Raw genomic sequence first — 24,464 nt, forward strand, 5'->3', positions numbered from 1 at the left:
CGAAATATACGCAAAGTCTAGATATTACAGCCTATATATAATTATAAAATATCATTAAAATTCATTAAGTATTTTTGCTTGAAAAGGTAACAAACATCCATATCTCCTTAAAAACCTTCGCATTAATAATATCAGTAGGACGATAATAACGGATTCTTCATTGTACAGCGGAGAAATAAAAAATAAGGCGATTTTATTGCAATATAGTGACTGGAAACGTATTCCAGACCTAAAAGGCTTGAACCAAAGCCATGATAAATTAACAAAACAAAGGCACAAAGAATTTGTGCAATTCTGTTGCAAGCAAGTTGACCTATGAACTTCCGAGTATGATTCAAGTTTAAAAATCAATAATAATCAGTCATAAAAATAATATTAAATTTTATATTCTGATTAATACATAAATCAATCCGAACATCGTTTTTATAAACTTAATTTATGATGTGTTAATAATTCAATTAACTAATAAATTAATTAATTATTACGAAGTACTAATAGAACATTTTAAATATACATATTAGTCTTTATTTGAAGAGAACCGGTTGTCACGGTCATGTACTTAAAATGCGAAAGTGCTTTCGCTTGTGGCAGTAATCATACAATCATACATGCTAGAACGTTCAAGCCATAACCACTCTTAAATTATATATTTAAGGGCCATTGTCGCTTGTTGTTATTTGTTGCGAACAGCGCATGCGTAAAATTTATCTTACAAGAACTTTTGAGGACAATCCTTCCTACTCATAACTTTATATGTATCTTTTGCTCTATCGAAAGAATAATTACTAATTAGCAACGGAATTCAACAGGGAAGTTTTGCTAGCATTCTTGCCACCATTCCGCGCGGTCATTAGTTGCGCATATATTGTTATTTTTTATTTGTAATTAATTAAGACCTTAATATAAATAATGAGCCCATTACTCAGATCGCCTCTGTCATTTATAAAAAGTAAATTAATATGACAGGACTAAAAGCCGGCTCGCCTCTTTAGGTTTGAAGTTTATTAAATACAATTTTGGTATAAACAATAAAGAATTTTTTATTGTATACTTTTTGTAATAACTGGCCCGTACAGGTTACATTTTTTTCTCAATTTTAAAATAATGCTTTTGAAATAGATTCACATTAATTTCTTTAATATTTGGAGTGGAAAGAAAATATTAGTCATATTTAAGGTAAAAAAAGAAAGTGCGATGCTAACCTAACCTAATTTGAAAAAAGTATGACTTTAGAATATACTATATATAAGTATAATTTAGAAAAAATATATATAGAAACATGCTAATGGGTCAATAAAAGTTAAAATCATAATTATACTAAATTATATGAAAAAATAACTGATTATGTAACATGTACTAACATCCCAGTACTTGTTTTCATATAAAAAGTAACAATATACACGTAACCTGGTTTAAAGTTGGCCCAAAGTCTCCTTTCTTATCAAGCTTGGATCAAATCTATTTTGTATTCAAATCTGTACGTGTATGCGTAATTCAATGACTATAACTACAAAGTTTGTACTTGTAAAGTGAAATCTCCTGAAAAATGTTATACGGTAAAATACCATAACATAAAATAAATAAAATAAAATACATAATTACCTCTTACTATTTTATTATACACCGTGTACGACAAGTTTCGAAACTCCAGATCCATTTTGAGAAGGCTGAAACAAACAAAAATTGTATTAAAATATTTTAAAAATAATAAACTACGAATATAACATTATAATCATTACAAATAGATAAAGTCCTAGATCAATAAGAAAGTTATTGATTTTTTTTAACTAGACATTCCTAGTAGTCTAGGCTTGGCTAGAAATAGCCTCCATAATCGTTCAGGAGAACAATATCACCAACATACAATGTACTCTTTATCTTTATAGTAAAAAACAAAATACGGGCTAATGTGGACATATTTTTAAGTCTAATTTATATTTTATTATCGATCGTAAATTTATGTATGTTGAGACTTATGGACTATACAAATAAAAAACTACCGTCAAAAATTTTTAATAACAGATGCTGAGCGCGTATGTTACCGCAAAATGCCTTTTTAATTTTTTTAAAACGTCAATTCAAAATCCATTGTGTGTGTAATATAACACGTCAGAATATTAAATGGAACAAAAAAGGATTTACTAAGAATGCCAAAAAAATACCGAGTGTAAGAATATTAAATTAACATAATCATTTCATCAACAACCTAAAAAAGACTACAAATCTACTTATTTTGTGGATGTAACATACGGAACGATTGATAAAATCATTTGATTATCTGTAAAAAAATAACCTTTGTCGTGTTATTGATTGTAACGAATTAAGATAACATTTTGTTTTATCGATGATATTAGATTAGCATTAGGTTTCAAAATAATTGCCGGAGTGTGTGTATATTAATTAAGAGCTGAGATGGCTCAGTGATTAGAATGCATGCATTTTAACCGATGATTGTGGGTTCAAACCCAGGCAAGTACCACTGTACTTCATTTGTGCTTATAATTCATCTCGTGCTCAGCGGGGAAGGAAAACGTCGTGAGGAAACCCGCTTGTATCTAATTTCATATTGGAATAGCATAGTGGAATATTATGTTACAAACCTTCTCCTCGAAGGATGAGGCCCAGCAGTGGGAAATTTACAGGCTGTTATTGTTGTTTTGTTTATGTATAGTAATTATAATGTATACGTAATTTAACGTACCGTGACAATGACATACATTAGCCATTTGCCCATGATATATTAAAATATGAGCGCAAACAAGGTATACACAATATACTCTTTCAATGTAGGGATCAGAAGTTGCGTCGCTTTGCGTGATTACTGAGGCTCGGAAATTTTAATTACCACCCAACGATCAACGTATTTGTATATTCGAACTTACTCGATTCTACCACGATACTCATATTATGCAGTTTCATTTTGCAAGCTGTCTGGATAGTTCCACCCACCCATCCGGTTTGAAAGGTGAGTGAACCAGTGTGACTAGAGGCACAAAGGATAAAACATCTTAGTGTAAGGAAGGGTTAATATTTTTTAGAGCAACTATTTCTATGAACAATGGTGACTATTTGACATTCACGTGGGCCATTTATCGCTACTACCAATTTTTAAGTTCCAATTTTAAATTAAATAAGGCCTTAAAATATAGCTCATCTCCCTCATTTTCTAGGTTTGATGATGGCGTATACATATTATAAAAAAAGGTAAAATTTAATGATTTCACAATATATGACTAGTATTAAATTGTTACTGTAACGTCATATGTTAGGTCGTTTTACCAATTAGATTAAATAGATTTATTTAAACATCAACTCACTGTGAACACACCGTCTTTACCGCGCGCCCATTTTTTATATATTTTCCCGCGCTTTTGCGATGTCTGTCACTCGAGTTGACAGATGCATAATTTCATAGATAATATATATTTATACAAAATATAAATCTAATATTCATTAATATTTTATTATAGATCTGTATACACTACAGTTACCCTTATAGATAACCTGATATAACTTGATAAATATCAAGAACAACCTTGTCTACATACAGCCTACGATTCGTGAATAAATAAAATAAATTAATTCAACAAAAAAAAATCTCAAGTCGTTAAACTCTATTAAATAGATTTTTTTTTATTTTCATATAAATTACAAATTAAAAATGTTCAAGTGCTTAATATAATTAAAAATGATGTTCTTTCATTATATCGTCTATTGTTAACAAATTTAATTAATTAATTTAACGAACATGTGCCTTTTTCCGCTAAGTTACGTACCGACCATGAGTTAGTTTATTTTTTGTGAATAACGTTTCGTTGAATTTAAGATTTATACACTCGTGCCTCTATAAATAGACAATAAAGACTTTTTTGTTTATACTTTTTGTTACCGATACAATAGCTTATTTAATTTATGATTTATAGTTTTTGTTGTTTTTGTTTTTTATACCAGTCAGATATATTTACGATTTTGAATATAGAAGAGGTTGTAACGGAGTAGTATAAACGTACCTATCGTAAATGATGTGATATTTTTGAAAATAGTACACATTTTTATGACATTACTTTATCAATAAGTTCTATCTTTAGTTCTCTTCTGTTCATAGTATCAGTTTTGTCGTTCCTGTTTTATTTTTTCATTTCAACCAGATACATTTAAGATTTTGAATTTAGAAGAGGCTTCAGTGTAAAACAGAGATATTATATTATTGTTTAAAAAATAGTATACATGTATATAAAATTTTACTTATATTGCAATTGATGTAGGTAAATTATATTGCATTTACATTCATATTTTATGGTTTTTTAGAAAATATATTAATAGGTATTTTTTTACTTATATGAATATCCATTGTTTATTTGCAATTATTTGCAACATTACTGTGATTATGAATATAAATATTAAATAATTATTATATATACGAATACTTACATATTGCTAGTTATTATAAAATAGTATCTTTGGAAGTAAAGACGTAATTTAGAGCTCGGTTTCACCAGACTCGCTTAGCTGCTTTCACTGACACGAACAAATATTTTCCCTTTAGGATTCCGCAAATCTCTTATCAGATATAAACAATAACACAATTTTATACCGGACCCTATAATACCGTTATTTATTCCTTAAAATATAATTAAATGCAATTTTTAATTATTCTTTTTTTTTGTTAGATTTACAGTCATCTTTATTAATTAAATTAAAAACGAAATGTCATTAACGATATTATAATTAGATAATATTTTCAATGGTTTTTGAAAATGTATATACTTTATTAAAGCCCACAATTACAAGTGCTTTTGAATCGATACTGTATAAGAGATGTTTTAAACTACTCGTACCAATTACACTAATTTTAATAGACATATAAGTAACAATAATATTAATTTAATTAAAGATAAAAAAGAAAGCAAATATTATATGCCTCGTATGAAAATCAGCGATTATTGACTTCAAAGTTTTTTCGTCTATAGAATAAATATCTTAAGTATTCTTATTCACTCATGTACCTACATGTAATAGTACATACATAATACTTTTAATTTTCTTAATATGTAAAAAAGTACAGTTTTATGACGTCAAGATTAAATTTAAAAATAGAATCATATTTCGATGAATGATAATGAACTCAATTTAATGTGTCTTTATTTTTCGCTTGAATAACTAGATATCGGAAACATTATATTATCTGTACAACAATCTCCAAGACCGCAGTTTGCTTTCACAAACACTGGTGACTTAAATATCGAAATATCGTCACCTTTTACTTTTCATTTCACTTAGGCCTTACTATCTTTTAAGATTCACTCGTATCTAGAGTGAACGAAACAATCGTCTATTATTTCTAAACGTTTTAATGTTTTGCTCGACTTTAAATATCGAATATCGAGATGGCCCAGTGGTTGGAACGCGTGCATCTTAACCGATGATTGCGGGTTCAAACCCAGACAAGCACCGCTATTTCATGTGCTTAATTTATCTTTATAATTCATCTCGTGCTCAGTGGTGAAGGGAAACATCGTGAGGAAACCTGCATGTGACAAATTTCATAGAAATTCTGCCACATGTACATTCCACCAACCCGCATTGTAACAGCGAGGTGGAATATGTTCCAAAAACCTTCTCCTCAAAGGGAGAGGAGGCCTTTAGTCCAACAGTGGGAATTTACAGGCTGTTGTTGTTGTTGCTGAAGTAATTGTAACTACATATATAAAATTATCTATATTAATATTATAACTGTGAAAGCAACTCTGTATGTATGTCTGTCTGTCACTCGTTCACTACTAAGCCTATAAACCGAAATTGATGAAACTTGGTATGAAGCAAATTTGAACTCTAAAGAAAAAGGCTACTTATTTTGCTTAACACAAGACAACCAAACGAGTAAATCTGCGGGCGACATCTAGTTACCTATATATTACTTCTAACAGTACAAGTACGAACTATATTTCTATAAATAAATGAAAGTGATAAATATATATCTTAATGATAAAAAATAAAATATTTCAATCAGTAAAAGTATACAGGAGTTCATATATTATCATTAAAAGATAGAAGTACAGTTATATCGTTGTTTCGAAACCATTTTTTATACTAGGTGAAGGTATAAGGGCTTCGCATCTGTTATCTAACAGATTTGATAATAATTACGAAACGAAAAATTTCGTACTAAAACCGTAGAGCAAATGTGCAAACAGAATTTTTGGCCTTGGCCGACAACACGGGTTACATCGATGGTTTTCGTACAAATCATAACTTATAACTTTTATTTTTTTACATAAATTAAGCAATGTATATATAAAAGTTTAGTACTTATAAATATTTCCTTTTCTTTTGCCTCTAATATTATCCTAAATCTAGAAGGTTCTTTATTGTGAATATCTATACATATAATAAAATTGGAGTGTAATATCAAAATTGTTTTGTAATATTAAAATAACCGCTTTTTACTATTTGGATAACACGGTACGTATACCAAAATGGTATTAGTTCCGGCTAATCTCTGGAAAGGCAAGGCCGATTTTGATGGGACTTTCACTGGCAGAAAGCTGATGTATAAGGAGTAACATAGACAATACCAATTACTTTTTTTTTAATTAAAATGCGTAAACCAGAGAGGTAGTTGTAAATAAAAACGATGCGTTGTGTTACATAAGTCTAAAAACTTTCTACGGCGGGCAGCTGGTAGAAATAATAGTTTTGATTGCTTCGCCTTGAAATTTTTTTCAACATCGCTGTAACCCTGTTAAGCTACACTGCTAGGCCCCCGCATCACTTGTGTTTGTACCGAACATTGCATATCCAAACATTGCTTAAATTCCCTCAAGTTGAACTACTCGTATATGTGAGCAGATTCTGCTAGCTGTTTCATTTAGTTTAACAAATGCTTAAAGGTCAAAATAAACGAATATTACTAACTTACTCAAACATACAAAAGCGTGGACGACAAATATAATGTTGTTTAAAGCTGGTCATACGTTTAATTTGTGTTACTTATATTTGTGCTGGTAGCCCAAACATACAAACAGTTAACTTATTATTATTTAAAAATAGAACAGACATTTTAGTAACATTTTAAGAAAAAAAAATATTATGTATGATTGTATAATTATTAATTTAAAAAATTATGTAATTTCAGTATTAGGATTTGAGGAAAGTTAAATACAATCGTTTTTATGTTTTTATATCACACTTTGTGCAAAGTTATTATTTGCAATAACCTTACTTTGTTCCAACGATTAGGCTAATGGATATCACCGAAATAGTTTCTTAGTAAACCTAATGACTCCTAGTTTTGTTGAAAGAAAAAAAAGGCACACACACAGTAAAGAAAAAGCTATGAATAGTGAAAAACATTAAGTGGTAGAGCTTTGTGAAAGCCCGTCTGGGTAGGTACTATGCACTCATCAGTTATTATACCGCCAAATAACAGCACTCAGTGTTGTTGTGTTCCCGTTTGAAGGATGAGTGAGCAGTGTAACTACAGGCACGAGGGACATAATATATTAGTTCCCAAGGTTAGTGGCGCATTGACGATTTAAGGAATTGTTAATATTTCTTACAGCGTCTTTGTCTATGGGTAATGGTGACCACTTACCATCAGGTGGCCCATGCTCTTCCGCCAACCTTATCATAAAAAAAGAATGTACTCATTTATACTAAACAGTATTGTCATCATATTTAAAATTTACTAATAATTTTCCCTGTTCCTAAGGCGATATGCTCGTATTTATATAAATTTAATCAAATTATAATGATTTGAATTCATAAGGATTCAGGAAGAATATATGATTATCTGCCTCGTTACTCTAGCGGCTAGCTTATATGGCTGCAGATGTCAGAGACCTAATACCCACATCGGGTTATTAAAATATTTATAATTATTTTTCTGCCTAGAAGTTGACATTGTTTACCATACGTAAAACTTTTCTACACCTAAACTCGTTCTGCTATTCCTATCGGCTTATAAGATTGAGAGAGTGATTCGTGAGGAAGGTTTTTATACATAATATACAATATAGTTAAGAAACACTGATAATTTTCTTAAAAAAAGTTTCTAATGTGATGTCGTAAATAATCAAATTCTGTAGTATATTTAGTATCAATATTGCTCACGTGCGAAGCCGTTGTTGCTAGTCGAAAATATTTCAAAAACGACTCAAAAAAATTATAATATATGTAATACGAAGGTTAATCCCAGAATGAATGTCGTCATCAAAGGTTAACACCATAAGTGTATTATATAATTCATCAATCATCATTTCGACAAAGCTTCAGAATGATCGTACTTTTCCATAAATTATAATCAACATTTAATTTAACTGGAAATACCATGCAAGTCATAATATATTTAAAAAAAAAAAACTACTTAATCAAATGTCTGAGTCACTTATAGATTGTTCCTCAAGGAGAAGATTGTTCGTTACAAAAAATAGTTTACATCATTCAAGATATACCTCGCATTACGTAAGATAATATATCGCTTATTTTTTTTATAATAATATAATTCAAATTGATTGCCTATTAAAAAAAATAAGTTACGTACGTAAAATAATCAACAATAATTAAATAAGTATATCTGTTCGAATCATCTATTTTAATGTAATCTCACTCATTCGAGATGATTTATTTTAGAATTTTAGACACCCAGTTCATAATTATGATATAATATAAATTTACAAAACATCATAACTCAAGAAATAATGTCGTTCTAAAATAAATGGTCTTATCTATAAATTTTCTTTGTATTATTACAATGAATTCGAATATTGGCTGTTTGCTTAAGCATCTTTGACAAGTTATGATTCAACGAAAGCAAGTTTTTTAAAGCATGATTATGTGATTTCGAATTTAGAACTTGCATAAAATTATATTACTAAACCAACAAACCTTTGAAACAGACAAAATACTATTAAACTATTATAAGCCAGTAAACTTGTTACACATTGCCGCATTTTACAGAAGATTTATTATTTGTAACTATTTCGGAAGACTAAAAATAGAAATTTATACCGGCTATAGAAGCGTATCTTACAACATATTTTTATTTATCTGTGGAAACCATGTCAGATTCGCATTATGTAACTTATTATTTCGCTTACACCAATAACCGATACATTATTTGACTGTATCTACGCCCGGCTAACACTTCGAATATACTTAAAATAATTCTACAATTCTTCTAGAATTTGTATTTTATTATTTGTATTAGTTTATGGTGTTATATTTATTACTTAACATTGCTGAAGCTGATGGATTTGATTTTTTTAATATATATTTATCAATGCACTATTGTACTGTAATATTTTGGTGTTTCTCTACTAATTGGAAGTGAGCATGTTTTTTTGGTATATTACGAAAATTAATAAATAAAAATTAAAGAAAAACATTTATAAATTAAATGTAGATTGTAAAAAAGTCTACAAATTTTTCTCTTTTTTTGGGAGTTTTGTACAATCTTGCTAAAAATATTTTATTGCTGCTGACCCGTTTAATAAAGTCTAAGAAAAAAAAAAACAAACAAACCATTGACTCGTATGACATCTATGTACAATCGGGGTAAGAAATGGTTCGTCACCTTAAGATCTATTTTCGTGTGCTCAGTATGAGCGATAATCTGCTTTACCGATCGAGAATATATGACATTTTGACAAATAAGTTGAAGATATCATATTTAATTTAAATTTGTAATGCCTAATGTTGTCTTTTTGACTAATTACGCCATTAAAAAGGTTTCATGTTGATATAAAACTAGACGTAGTTCAAAGGTGTTACACTATTTTGAAACAAGTTACTGTATCTAAGTTTAATTATATGCAGTTGTCAGTTTTGTGCTTTAGTTTCAAAAGGTACTAAGGGTTTACGACTTGATTAACGAATGAATTTGAAAATTGACGAAGGTTTTCTTACTCGGACTGTACATGCACGGATTATCTAAATACAGACAGATTCGATTAACAAACTGGTGTCATTTTCATCAAGTCTTTAGGTAATTTGTTTATTTAAATTTATAATATTTATTTATTATCTTGTCCAAGACAAAAACCATTCGAATTTAAAAAACGTGCATTTTTTATTAATAATAATCGTCTTAAGCATCATTAATATGAATATTTGTTCCAAGGTACTTCCAATGTACTTTTCTTGGCGTTTAATCTTGTAATCTTGTCTTGGCGTTGTAAGTAAATTGTGACATTACTTTTATTTTCATCCAATATGTAATTATTTTAAAATTTATAGGTATTATACGTGTTTCCGGCAGCCACTTCGCCCGGGTGAGCTTGGGATTAAAGATAAAAAGTAAAAGTGGTATTTCAGACTGTAATATATCTGCCAAATTACATTCAGATCCACTCAGCTGTTCTTACGTTACTGAGTAATAAGAATCCCCTAACCAATAAAGCGAATTTCTTATAGTAAGCTGTGTATAGCATAAAGTATAACATCATTATAATTCATAATACATGTTGATGGTTCTAACAAATATAAATAAAATATAATACATTCATGAACAGATAATAATAAAAGGGTAAGCTTTATTATCAACCCTTTTCTTCAATCCTGGTTATTGGAAGGTCAACAACGCATACAGCCCTTATTTTGCAAGTCGTGTATAAATGACGGTGACCAATAAATACATTATGATGATAATGATGGTGACATATAAAACATGGAAATGGCTTCTGTTGCATAATAATTTATTAATGTTAACATTTCACAATCGTTTAATGTAAACGATAGAGTTATAACCGAATTGATTTAAAGTCGATGATTAAATTCCGAAGGCCAGTATTTCACCATAGACAATTGCGCTGAAATGTCTATGGCGCCTCGCCTTGACCGCGAGGGAGGCAATGAACTCGCAGGAAAGCGACAGCTCGGAAAGTCGATATAGCATAAATATCACAAGGTTTATTTATTACTGTATTATGTAATATGATAATGTGTATAACTGTATCCTTTTCGAAGATATTACTTCCTACAGCGTCTCCAACTTCAAAGCGAATGTGAGTTTGAAATTGAATTATTAGTTAATTTTCACGATTAAATTTGTGATGACAACATTAATTTGTAGCATAAGTTTAATTATACTTGTAGTTTGTAACACAGACGTATAGTACACTCAAGTGAGCAGTCTTAACGGCGTACTAAGTACTTTAGATGTGTGACGCTCGAATTCAATATAAGTATTAGTGAGAGAATATGTATATTCGATTATATTTTTACTAACACGATAGTAAATAAATAGGTAAATTTTATATGAATAAGTTTTACTACATGTTGTGACTATATTTTTCGTTAGCTTTTTTTTTATAAATATAGGTCATTAGGATATCGTGCATAACCTAAGAATTGACCTTTTGAGTGTTTATTAACTTAATAACTTTAAATAACCCGGTTATTATAACGCGTATCCAGACTGATAAATACACACCTCTCGAATAGCTGACGAAAATCAAAAAATATACACCTAAGTACTTAATATTAAATCTAATTTACACACAATACCAAATACAGTTAGTCTAGTAAAAATTAATAGGCGCTATATAAGTATTTAAAATTCTTAAAACAAAAATACATTTGTCATTAATTATTTATTCTGTAATTATGCTGCCTTTCTTTCTGACGTCATTGATTTAACATTTGAAAAAGCACAGCTAGTCTGTCTCTACACAATATTTCTTGGTAAAACTTTTTATGTGGTTAGGATTTAAAAACGGTAAAATTCGCTTTATGTATATAAAAAGTAAAAAGTTTTCATTTTCATATACTACGAATTAGGTCCCCCATATATAATATATTTCGTGTAATCCTCTTTCCCCGTATTTGCATAAGTAAAGGATGGTCAAATGTTACAAGAACCTAGATGATGAGCTATGAATACGTTGACGCAGATTTTTAAGGCAGAGTGAAATAGAAAAGAAAGAACAGGAAAGCAGATCCAGTCACAAACAGTCGCCCTATTCATCTCGGAAAAGCAGGAACATTTGAATTTAGACATTAAATGTAGCACAAAATTATAACATACTAAATGTAGTAAATTAACATAACGATACATTTATACACTGATACATATTTAATGATATTATTAGTAAGTAGGGCAAATAAACGATAGTAATATTTTTATCGTAAATTATTCGCCACTTCAGAGCACGTCATCCATTCGTCGGCATAACAAAAACGCATTATTTCAGCGAATGATCTTTAGGGTTTTTTCCCATTAAATAAATGAATATATTGAATTCTAATTAGTATGGGGAGAAGAGATCTAAAAATGTTTAACTACCTACATAATGCCGTCAATCTATCAATCATTAATTTAATCACATGTCATCTTACAATCCTTAAAAAGTAGTTCACATTTTTTTTTTCAAGTAAGTAAGTATGTAAAAATCTTTATTCGAGAATCATATTAAAAGTTAGTAGTCATTTTTTAAAATTTATAACTACAGCAGCGAACTCTGTGAATGATCAATTTTATTTTAAGAAATTCATGTTTTTGATTTGATAAGTACGTATACCACCTGGCGTATACCGTTATCATCTATACTTATTTTTAAAGATATAAATTTAATCACGATGACTTACTTTTTTAAAAAACATGCGCTATCACGGACTTTCCTGACCTTTTTACTTTTTGTTATCAACAATTCTAAACTCATTTTCGGACACCATTGCAAAATGGAAGCGTCAGTTCTAAAAGTCCTTGTTTATTTTAAACATCTCTTAAAAACTCTTAAATAAAAACTACAAGGAAATATAAAAACTGTGGCTCTCTTAAATCAAGAGCCCATACGACGACAACGGTTAAATTAGCATAGTTTCGTCTCTACTAAAAATATGAAATAACCAAACTAACTTGATACCTTGCCTATATCCTGAAAACTACTAGCGACCAGCCTCGGGTGTAATGTTGATACAAAATATACTACAGAATTTCTAACTGAATTTTTGTAAGATCTTTATAATGTGAAATTTGTGCTTTGTTATTTCATGTCAGATGCGTTTTTGTTATACATACCAAGTTTTATTCTGACTTTAGGGTCGAACGGATCCTATATCCGTCTCCTAATCCTATATATCCTCCTCCTCTTCCGTCTAAATCGATTCATCTGTTGAGTTATAAGTGGTGGAACTAACATCACTTTCTTTTATAGCGAAAAATAATACGTTAAATTGCAATCATATTTCACAGTTCACAATATTTCGACAGCTTAAAATCTGTCTCGTCATATTGTAATCTAACGAATTTTGTAATATTACGGTGACATATACATACATAGATAAAGGTAATTTAAAATTTGGTATAACGGGCATAAACTAGGGAAGTTGTCTATCATTTACATAAACTGCTTTTGCGTTAATCCAAAATCCAAACTGGCCAGCAAGAGGAATTTGAACCTAAGTTTAAGATTCAATCACTCGAGCTATATTTTTGTCTATAATTCATCTTGTGCTCGACAAGGAAGGAAATCATCTTGAGGAAAACTCGCTATACGAAGTGCGTTAGAAATTAAGTATAAAAATAATGTATTTTTTTTTAATTTATTTATCTTTTTAATTTAAAATTAGATGACTACTGTTATACGAGCTGAGATGGACCAGTGGTTAGAACGCGTGCAATTCAACCGATGATTGCGGGTTTAAACTCAGGCAAGCACCACACAGCCAGTGAGAAAAGGTGTCTAATTTCATCGAAATTCTGCCACATGTGCTTTTCAACAACCCGTATTGGAACAGCTTGGTGGAATATGTTCCAAACCCTCTCCTTAATGGAAGAGGAGGCCTTATCCCAGCAGTGCAAATTTTACAGGCTGTTACTTTACTTTTTTATGATTACTGTTGTAATTAAATTGATTATAGCTTAAAAGAGGCGTTACATTGGAAAATTTAACTAAATATAGAAATATTGATGATTGATTTTAGTTAGCACCGAGCAATACATTTTAAAGAGTTATTGAACTATAGAAGGTAAAATTTGAATCATTGTAACTATTAGAGTCCGGTTTCATTATCGGTATGATGTAATCACAATTACGAAGTAAGTACAGTATGGAGTGATTCAGTACAATAACAGCGGATAAATAAAACAGTATGTGCTTTGAAAATGATCTGATTAATGCTCCTTATCTCATGAATATTGTATGTCTTATTTACATATATTACACATATGTTATTATTAATCATTCGACAGTGGAAATAGTTATTCTGTATGACAAAAATGTTTCCGTAGGCTTTGAAAGGAAAAGGTTTTGCAATGAAGCGAAAATTTTCACTAAAAAGGGATTTATTATTTTCTCATGTTTAATCATCTTTCGAACTCGGGTGAACTCTTTTCTCATTTATCTCCTCTATTTTGGGGGGTCTTAATTACAAATTAAAAAGGTCTTAATTACATGTATTTAAAAGATAAATTGAAAGGGTTTTCCACAATCAATAAGTTAATGATGGTAATTCTAGTAAAAGAAAAACAAATCACTCAACTATATACTGATTTGTATACAGACATATTATCAGGTTCATTTAAATACGATTCTATACAAAAACAACAAGAGTACACAGATATTGATTGGGGAGAATGACGTAAATAAGTAAAGAAAATAAATCTCCACGATATCGATAAAAATAAAGTCAGTACCAGCAAAATGGCAAAATCTATTATGTTTTTGGTATGCCCGCATACGAGTTTTAATTTTACAAAACAAGCTATTGTTGTAGCCTAAATTACTTCTTATTACATCAGCTTTCTGCCAGTGAAAGTCACGTCAAAATAACGGCCCAGCCGTTCCAGAGATTAGCCGGAGCAAATGCCATTTTGGTATATGTACCTATATACCATGTGTTACATTTATATGCATTTATTAAAAAGCGCTTATTTTAATATTGCAAAACGTCTACTACTCAGTAAACAAAAGTCATTCTTGACGATTCCGGCAGACGAAGGACAGATTTGTAATATTTATTTATTTAGATTTAATGCAAGAGAATATGTCAACAATTACAAAATAAATAGGTCGCTGTATATACAAATGACCTGGAACTCTATTTCACAATTTCCAGGTATTAGCTCTAACTACTAATAATATAAAGTATTTATGTCTGTTGCCTTTTTTTGAACCAAACCACTGAACTGAATTTGACGAAATTATGAAGCAAGTGTGAGCTTCAAGAAAGGACATACTTCGTTCCTAATCTGACGACCACTAAAAAGCGAGCGAAGACGGTAAAAAAACATTTGACGACTATCCCCTAAATCGCGAGCAGGTAAAAAATACAGCCCATACTCATCCACTTTGTTAATACAATCAGGTTATAATTTTCATTATTGTAAACTGACATATTTATTTGTACCAAAGTCAATAAATGCGCATAATAATGCGAATTGAAAAGGTGGAAAGATCAATTGACTTGAAAAAATTGCGTTTAAACGACGTTTCGCTTACGAAATTTTATTTATCGTTACAGTTTGTCTGATGGAAAAATTTAATATTTCTAAAGGAACATATTTCAGACTTCAGATTTAATTCGGTAAATATAGATTCGTGGATTCTATACGAGATATTTTAATTTTTTTTTGACTCAATAGTAATTATTGTCTTCATCATCATCATCATGAATTGAAAAGAAAACAAAAACTGAATGACATTCATCATACTAGTCCTCATCATTACATGTCGCTTAAAACAGTCTGTCGAGATGGCCCAGTGGTTAGAACACGTGCATCTTAACCGATGATTGCGGGTTCAAACCTAGGCAAGCAACGCTGATTCATGTGCTTAATTTGTCTTTATAATTCATCTCGTGCTCATCGGTGAAGGAAAACATCGTGAGGAAGCCTGCATGTGACAAATTTCATAGAAATTCTGCCACATGTCCATTCCAGCAACCCGCATTGGAACAGCGTGGTGTAATATGTTCCAAACCTTCTCCTCAAAGGGAGAGGAGGCCTTTAGCCCAGCAGTGGGAATTTAAAGGCTGTTGTTGTTGTTGAAATCAGTCTGTCCGCATGTTTGCTTAGATCCTTAAAATTAAGCAACGGATTTTGATCCGTTTATTTTTAAAAGATGGAGTGATTCGAGAGAAAGATTTAGGGGTATAATACATGGACATTATAGTAAAGAAACACTGATAATTTTAGAAATTTCGAATGTATTTTGGTAAATAAACAAATTAAGTAGTATATTTAGTATCAGCATTGCACTCGTGCGAAGCCGGGTCGGGTCACTAGTATAAAATATGACTGACTTTGTTAACGATATATACACATATTAGACATAAGAAATTATTAAAAAATAATCACGTATACACATTATAGAAGAGAAACCTTTTTATGTCAAAACATTTTACTCGAATGCTTAAAAAGTAATTTGACAATAATTCACACTCTTCGCGCTTAAAGCACTTTCACTTTAGAATAACTGCATTATCTTGATGAAACTAAAAAAATACTTACAACCTTATAAAGCTACTAATTTGTATACTGTCTATGATTGTTAGGAAATCGGAGTAAATTTTGTGAATGATTCAATACAGTGCAATAAAATAGATAAAGACATAAAATTCGGGGCGGAAACGTGACGACGAACGCAGAGGCATTGAACTTCAAAATTAGGCTACCGGGTTACGTATGATAGGAAACCCATCGAAAAAGGGTTGAATTGTTTTCATTCTTACAAATTACCTGTAGACATATCAATCTTATTTTACCTCTAACTATTATAATAATTAAAAAAAAAAACAAATATAACAAAGATTCGAAAGCGGCATAACAACCTTGAGATAGTTATTTATTTAGAAAGACAGTTCACTTCACACAGCTTTAATGTTCACAGAATAATGCAAATATAACAGAGTATTAAAAAGTAGAGAAACATTTTTGCAAAATAAATCGTGATCTTTTTATTTATGTTTGTCATTTGGACAAATCGATATTTAATCGTCAAATCAACTCGTAGATATTAACACGAGGAGAAAATATTTATTTCCTACATTAAGCAACCTTCAATCATGTGATCTGTCCCCAGTCCCTCGTGCCTTTAACTATCGTATCTAATTCATTCATCACGCAACGACAGCTGGGGGCCTGTTGGATTAACAAATTGTTTCTTTCTCGCAATCGAATCGAAACATAACATTGCATTGTTCTCCCATTCTACGAACAAAACGATCCGGTTTTAGTCGAATATTTAATCGATACAGAATCGGGTACACATCAATCATTATATTCAATTACTTAGCGCTATGTTGTATTTTAATTGTATATAAGTAATAAAAGCTTTAGTAAATAACCAAACTCATTGGCAATAATTCTTTTCAAGAGTAAAACAATATCGGTGGTAAAATTATGTTTAAAGTAGGAATAATTATTTGAACAGTGCTGTCATATTCTTTCGAATGACAAATCAATGTCTGTGTAAGTGAGAAATCATCCTTCGACCAGATAAAAAATATCTTAAAATATCTTTTAACACCTTATTGAAATATTCAAATATTCTATACTAATGAATGACTAGACGGGTTTTTTGTAATGTCACTAGACCAATGTGTATAAAAGTTATTACAGAAAATGCAGAGTTTTTCGAAAAAGGTTTTAGTGTTTAATATTATTTTTTTAAGTGTCGGTGCTGTGACCTGTACATTTAAAATTTATAGATTTTCGCAACACTATCCACAAATTCAAAAATTATTGAACAGTAGGAAACAAGTTCTTCTACAGTGTGATACATCATTACAGGCCTTTACATTACAAATAATTAAAAAAAAAGCTAAACATTTCTACGTCAATATATATATATATTGACGTAGAAATGTTTAGCTTTATATATATATATATATATATTGTTAAAATAAAGACACAAATGTGAACAACAATATGTAGTAACATAAATTACTATTAATTAAAAAATAAAAACAAACAAATAAGTATATGCCTAAGTAGGTACTACTAATTAAGCAGAAGTTAACATTTTATTAAAACTATTGCTATATATATATATATACCGATGTCATCTGGCGATAGGCGAAAACTTTTCTAAAATTGCATGTATTTTGAATTGGGTGACTGTAACTTTGAGGCATGTATTAATTTATACAGAAACATATCATAAATAGACCTACACTTATATATCGAGGCAAGTTCAGTAGAGTATAATTGTCTGCACTATATGGACAGCTTTCATCCATATATGTCAAACTTTATAAAACCTCTTAAAACAGGTTGATCTTAGTAAATAATTAAATAAACGCCTATTGGTTCATTTACGATATCAGTAATGAGGAAGTCGTTGAATCTCACATGGCAGATCTTATCTATAGAAATAATAAAACTCTAAGAATAATTAATGCCAGCGTTTCGCGGTGGTAGCCCTACGTTATCTGTTTCATCACATTTAATAATATACGAATATCGAAACTTAGAGATGTGTTAATTCTATGTATATGAAAAGAAAAGCATGATTTTTAATCTAACAGTTCGGTGAATGTTGCTTAAGCCCTTTTATTGTGAAATAATTTATATTATATAACATCATACTGCGATACACAAATGCAAATGTACTTATCAAGCATCATCAGTACTTTTAATATTAAATGCACACATTATGATATAACCAAAAATACATATAATCTAAGGTATTTTTTTATTTGGTTTGAATTGACAAAATGTTGTTGTTATAGCCTAAGTTACTCCAATGTAATAAACATTAGCTATCTGCTAGAAAAGTCCCGTCAAAATTGGTCCAGTCGTTCCAGATATTAGCCGGACCAAAGCGAATAGACAAAAATAAAAAAAAATGTTATTTTGGTATATGTACCGTTTTATACATACATAGGCATGTAGTAAAATGCGGTTACTTTCATATTAAAAACAGTCACTCCAATTTTATTATTATGTCTAGATAAAAAAGCAATAAGGTATTATATACTCTGTCATATTTATTACGTACTTAATTATATCATGATGAATAACTTGAGATCAATAAAAACGTTTTGACATTAGGTAAAACGAACATACGAATTATATCATTCCTTGGTCGTAATTAGGCAGTTATGTAAGAAATATTTACATAACATTTCTATTACCTAATATGTTGGTTTTATATATAAAAGAAAAAAAAAAACAACATCAACATTTGTTTTGATTAAATAATTGAAGTATATTTCCAATTTTTTTGTACGCCTTTATCTCTTTATCTTATTGTCCTTCAACCTTTATTCATAACAACGTTGTAATCGTGTAATCTACGTTACTTCCTGGAATTCAACGGCAGCAGTATCACAGACGTGTAATCCTGTCGGCTTTACTTTAGTATAATCTACATAACAACGCGGTAAAGGCCGTGTGTCTAATGATATTGACGGCGTTGCGATTCTCTAAGAATTCACCTCATATCTTATAGTGAAATGCGGACAACAGCCTTAAGGTGTTACTCTACTTTGATACGTGTTTACTATAAATTTTATAATTATTACAGTCAATTTTGCATATCAAATACTGACATTTAACACTTATGTTCTAGGTTGAGTATCGAGTTTCTTCATACAGAACAGCTCTCACAGGTCACAATTATATTTAGAGATAAAACTGATGTAGAGATTGACGAATTTTAATAATAAAAATACCTATATTATTATGCGGGGAAGGCTGTTACATAACACGTTATTGAAATTCAACACTACATAGCAATGCATCAAATCAACTACTATACTATACAAGTAGTTCAAACAAATAACAAAAAGGTATACCTACATTATTATAGATTATATTAGAATCAACAGAAAGTTTACAAAGAATATAATTTGATTGAAGTTCTTTTGTTTTTTTATTTATGTTATTTTTTAAATTTTAATTACTTGATTTTTGTTTTGGTGCTTCTTCTTTAAATATTTGTGTTTTTAATGTAATAAAAATTTAATCAAACTTATTTTGGATGTATATGGGAAATTATCAACGCATTCCTGCCAGTAACTTGAAAATAATATAAGAGAATAGAGAAGATTAGTTTCTAATGTAATCATTATTCAATTACTAGCTTTAAACTTGCTACTATTTTTTTATTATTTCATTACGATAGAGAAACTGTAAACAGCCATGACGTCAAAATGATATACGTATAAATGTGTTTTCTAATCTGATTATTTTACGATTGGTATTTTTTTATAAACAATCGAAAGGGAGGTTATCAATTCGATTGTGTTATTGATATTTTTTACCTCAGAAGTCCGTCAAGATTTGACGTTTTCTTGCTAAGGAGAGTTATTCTTTCCACTTACGTCCTTTTAGTTTTGAAGAAAAAATTTAAATTTGGAATTTTTTAGATAAATTGTAATTAATTATGCAGCATTTAACTAATAGCCCCCGGATGTTTATATTATTACATTGACTACAATAAAAAGAGACGAATTTACAGAGAATGCAACTTTTTACGCACATATTTGTCTACTATGTACATCTGCCCATTAGGCTCGTATCCAGTGAGAGTAGTCGCCGTGACCGAAATCGGTAAGTTAGTCATCTTTAGATAGCTGTGTTACCTAAAAATAGAAAGTAAATTGTGTAAAACTTTGTCGCAGTGAGTACAATTAATAGAGATAATTTTGACAAATAAGATTTTTTTTTAATTCTTAAGATACCGTAAATCATGTCAAAGGCAATAAAAGATAAAAATAAATAATCAGTTATCGGTAATAAATAAAAATTAGACGATAACAACCCGATAAATACTCTAAAGAAATATACGTAAATTAAAAATACATACTAGCTGAAACCGCGGTTTTAATCGCGCACAATTTATCTTACTTTATAACACATATAATTTCAACCCCTATTTCACTCCCATTGCTTGATTACTTATAAAAACTTCCAGCCCATTATCAAACCTTTAATGGATGATTTTCGTTATAAAAATTATATTCTTTACATTCAAATTATTTTCGTACCAAATTTCATTTCGTATTTATAAAATTCTAGCAGTTGCCCGCGGCTTCGCTCGCTAGACACACAGACAGATTCTCACGGTTATAATATTAATATAGATTAGTAGGGATTACAACGACGACTTATTTATTAATTTTATTATAAGAATTATATAACTAAACTATCACCAATACCACAGAATTGGGTGAGGGGTTAAAGTGGTATTTACAATAATTTTAAACCCCATATGCATATAATGCAAAAGTGAACCTATATATAATGCAAAAGTTTTAAAGTTGTCACTAATTTTTTGAAGTAACTTAAATTCCATTTTTTCTTCTCGTATATAATTAAGAAATAATAATCGAAATTGGTTTACCCAGTCGAAAGTTCTAATTGAGAAGCTCCTCCTTTTTCGAAGTTGGTTAAAGTTACAAGGACAGGAACAATAATGTATAATATACTTTTATTAATAAATTAATTTGTTATCGTTAAGTATTTTTCCATAATTAAAATCAGCAATTTACGTAATAATGAGTAATATCAAACGATTTAATTTGATATTATATTTAATTTTAACTGTTTCCTGTGTCTCCATCCGGGTCAAAGTTATTATTCCAGTAAATAGGCAATATAGCAAATTTAATTACGATTTAAGATACTTAAGAGATTCATGTTAAGATAAAGATTTTTTAATTATAATAATCATAATAGCCATTATTACTAAAGACAAACATTCAAGCTTTGAAACTATTGCTAACATATAAACAAAAATTATAACAAAAAAATCATACAACAATACAATACTTTAATAGGAAGTAGTGAAAACGTAATAAAAATAATTGTGTTTACAAAATATTTTTAGACTTTTCCTAAGTAGAATGAAATAAAAAATATTAGTTATTTTATGATACAATGTAGTTACAATTAGTTTTATATTTGAAGCCGCTGAAAGAAGGGATACGAATCCCTTGATTGACCCAGTATATCATATAAAAGATAGTTAGTAAAAGATATTTGTGAAGTGTTCTTATATTAACTTTTAATAGATATATGGTACGGTTTTCTTGGCTGATACCAAATAGAATATTCGAATGACTATGATATTACCACACGACATTACAACTAAACCACGTTACGGACTCAAATCTCCAAATAAGTCATAAAAGATTCGGCCGAGTATCGCTAATTTGCTCTTCAGAATTGAAGGGTTCCGTAATTCCATAAACTTAATTTCTTCAAGACACAAGGAGTCTATAAAAACACTTTTGTATAGGTATTAATCGAATTTACTTAAAATTAAGCACGACACGATTACAAGGTGAAATAAAATATTTAAAAAAAAAAAACGAACATTACACGGTGTGTGTTACTGAACTCTAATTATTTTATATCAGACTGCATTTTTGTAACAATAGCTTTTTTTTTTTTTATTTCAGTTACTGATTTTTAAGTCGAACAAAATAAATGAACAGGCACACAGCAAATGCCTTCTACGCCAATCTATTTTTCACTCGTAATATTACACTTCTTTATTGAAAATTTTAATCAAATATAATTAACTGTTTACACAGATTAAATTAAATAGTTCAATCAAAACTTTTAAAACAACGTCACAGAGTATATATATCGGTACCAGTAAAGTTCCAGTTTATTACCGGAACTGCAATTATTTATTCGGAGAATATTATCGTTAAACATTGAAAGCATTTTAATTTGTTGTTCTTTATTTTACTTAGTAAGCAAGTGTTGCATTACTTTATTTAATACATCCGAATTTTAATATACTGTTAAATTTTTGTTTTACAGTTTTTAATTTTTATCTTTAGTACTTCTAGAAAAATAAGGTTTAGTATTCTTTGTTAGTATCTCAAGGCCAATCGTGAAACGATTTTAATGAAACTTTTTGTACCTATTGAAATATAAAGATGACGATGATATTTAAATAAAATTTGATTTTTAAACTAGCGACTTTTTTGTTACAAATTTTAATTAATTTTTTTCGTATATCAGTATAATTTAAAAAGATTTTTTTTATCGTGACAAAAAATTACGATTTACGAGAATTATGAATGAATATAATTTTGTAAAAAGCTTAGAAAGATGCATAAAATTATTGTTATTTCAATGTTTACAATATCTAAATGTAATTATTTACTTTAATATTCGCTGTTTATATATTAATAGATTTGCTTTGCTTTTGTTAACACTGACACTAATTATAACAGATTTGTTATTATAATGTGTAAATAACAGTAATCTCTACATATAATAAAATTGTTTTTAAATATATAATCTTTATAAAGTTAGCTAGCTTTATTAATATTAATAAAAGTATTGTATTGCAAGACCTAATAAAAGCTTAAAACAACACAAATTATAATAATAAAATAATTATCTAGGGTGATATATATAGTAGGAATATTTGTAAATGATTATATCTTTATAAAATTCTAAAATTGCATTAATGAGTTTTCTTTTATTTCTTATCTATTTTTTAATCTGTAGTGCTCTAAATATTTCAGAGCACATTTTAATAAGTAATTTGAAACTGCTATTCTTAAATTACATACGTCAGTACTTTCGACATAAACACAATTTTTCATTACTGTAGTTATTTATAACTAGATTTATTTTTTATTCAAAAATATCTTAGTCATTTCAAATCATATTCTGTAATTTTTTTATGCGAATAGTAAAAAAAATAAATAAAACAAACACTTACCTGTCGGTTATCGATAAGTCACAAAATACACGAACAATTTAATATAATAATTCAAATACAAAAAAGTGACACCAAATCTTTATAGAAAACGATGTTCACTAATGCACTTTTAATTTCCGCACGAATAAAAAACTTTCAAACCGCGCGGCAAAAAAAGCGACGTCATTCGACTATGTTCCAAAATCGAATGTTGCACATAACCAGCGCTATGGCGCGCAGTGGCAAACTGGCACTGAAGTGAAGCTTGAAAGCAAGTACCATCACTCCAGCCACCCCCCGTCACTGCTCAACCAGTAACTTCTCATGCGTGTATCCGAACTATCCGCGGCACAACACGCATGCGCTCCCGGTCGCACGGCGCGCTCTGAATAAACTAATCAAAACAATGACAATGTTAACAAATAGCTATATAGAGACGCATGAAGCGTTAAATTGAATAATGTTACCGTTTTTCGATTAGCTGTTCGAAATTTTGAAAGGTGTGATATAAATATTATGCAATAAAAGATAAGTAGTGGTGAAACTGATAAATGTTTTTGTAATAATTAATCAAAATATTATTGTAATTATAATAAATTTATCAAACGACTCATAAACTGAATAAAACAATATCGTTTTATGTCTTTTTTCTTTTATAAAATTAATTATTTTCTATTATCGGCACATAATTAATTAAAAAGGAAAAAAATTAATAAAAGTAAAATAATGACATAAAATATTTGTAAAGAAAATGTTTCGAATTCTGTGTATCGTATGAATGCTTATAAATAACAATTACAACAAAACGATTAAAACGGATATGCTGATATAATACCACTAACTGCACCG

General features: G+C 29.4%; 1 protein-coding gene across 2 annotated transcripts in view; it reads right to left on the minus strand.

The window, feature by feature from the left end:
• Positions 1-23,986, minus strand: part of LOC124536035 (ATP-binding cassette sub-family G member 1) — a 63,202-nt gene extending 39,216 nt beyond the window's left edge. Inside the window, exons 1-2 of one of the 2 annotated variants that reach the window (XM_047112433.1) lie at positions 23,637-23,986; positions 1,603-1,667 (exon numbers count right to left, since the gene is read on the minus strand). In XM_047112433.1, coding sequence (XP_046968389.1) covers positions 1,603-1,657 — 55 coding nt within the window. In that variant the 5' untranslated portion in view covers positions 1,658-1,667; positions 23,637-23,986. Of the gene's footprint in view, positions 1-1,602; positions 1,668-23,636 lie in introns of those variants that run through there. The other variant, XM_047112434.1, reaches the window with a different exon arrangement.
• Between the last annotated feature and the right edge of the window lie 478 nt (positions 23,987-24,464).

Source organism: Vanessa cardui, chromosome 16, assembly GCF_905220365.1.
Source record: "Vanessa cardui chromosome 16, ilVanCard2.1, whole genome shotgun sequence".
Classification (NCBI taxonomy): Eukaryota; Metazoa; Arthropoda; class Insecta; order Lepidoptera; family Nymphalidae; genus Vanessa; species Vanessa cardui.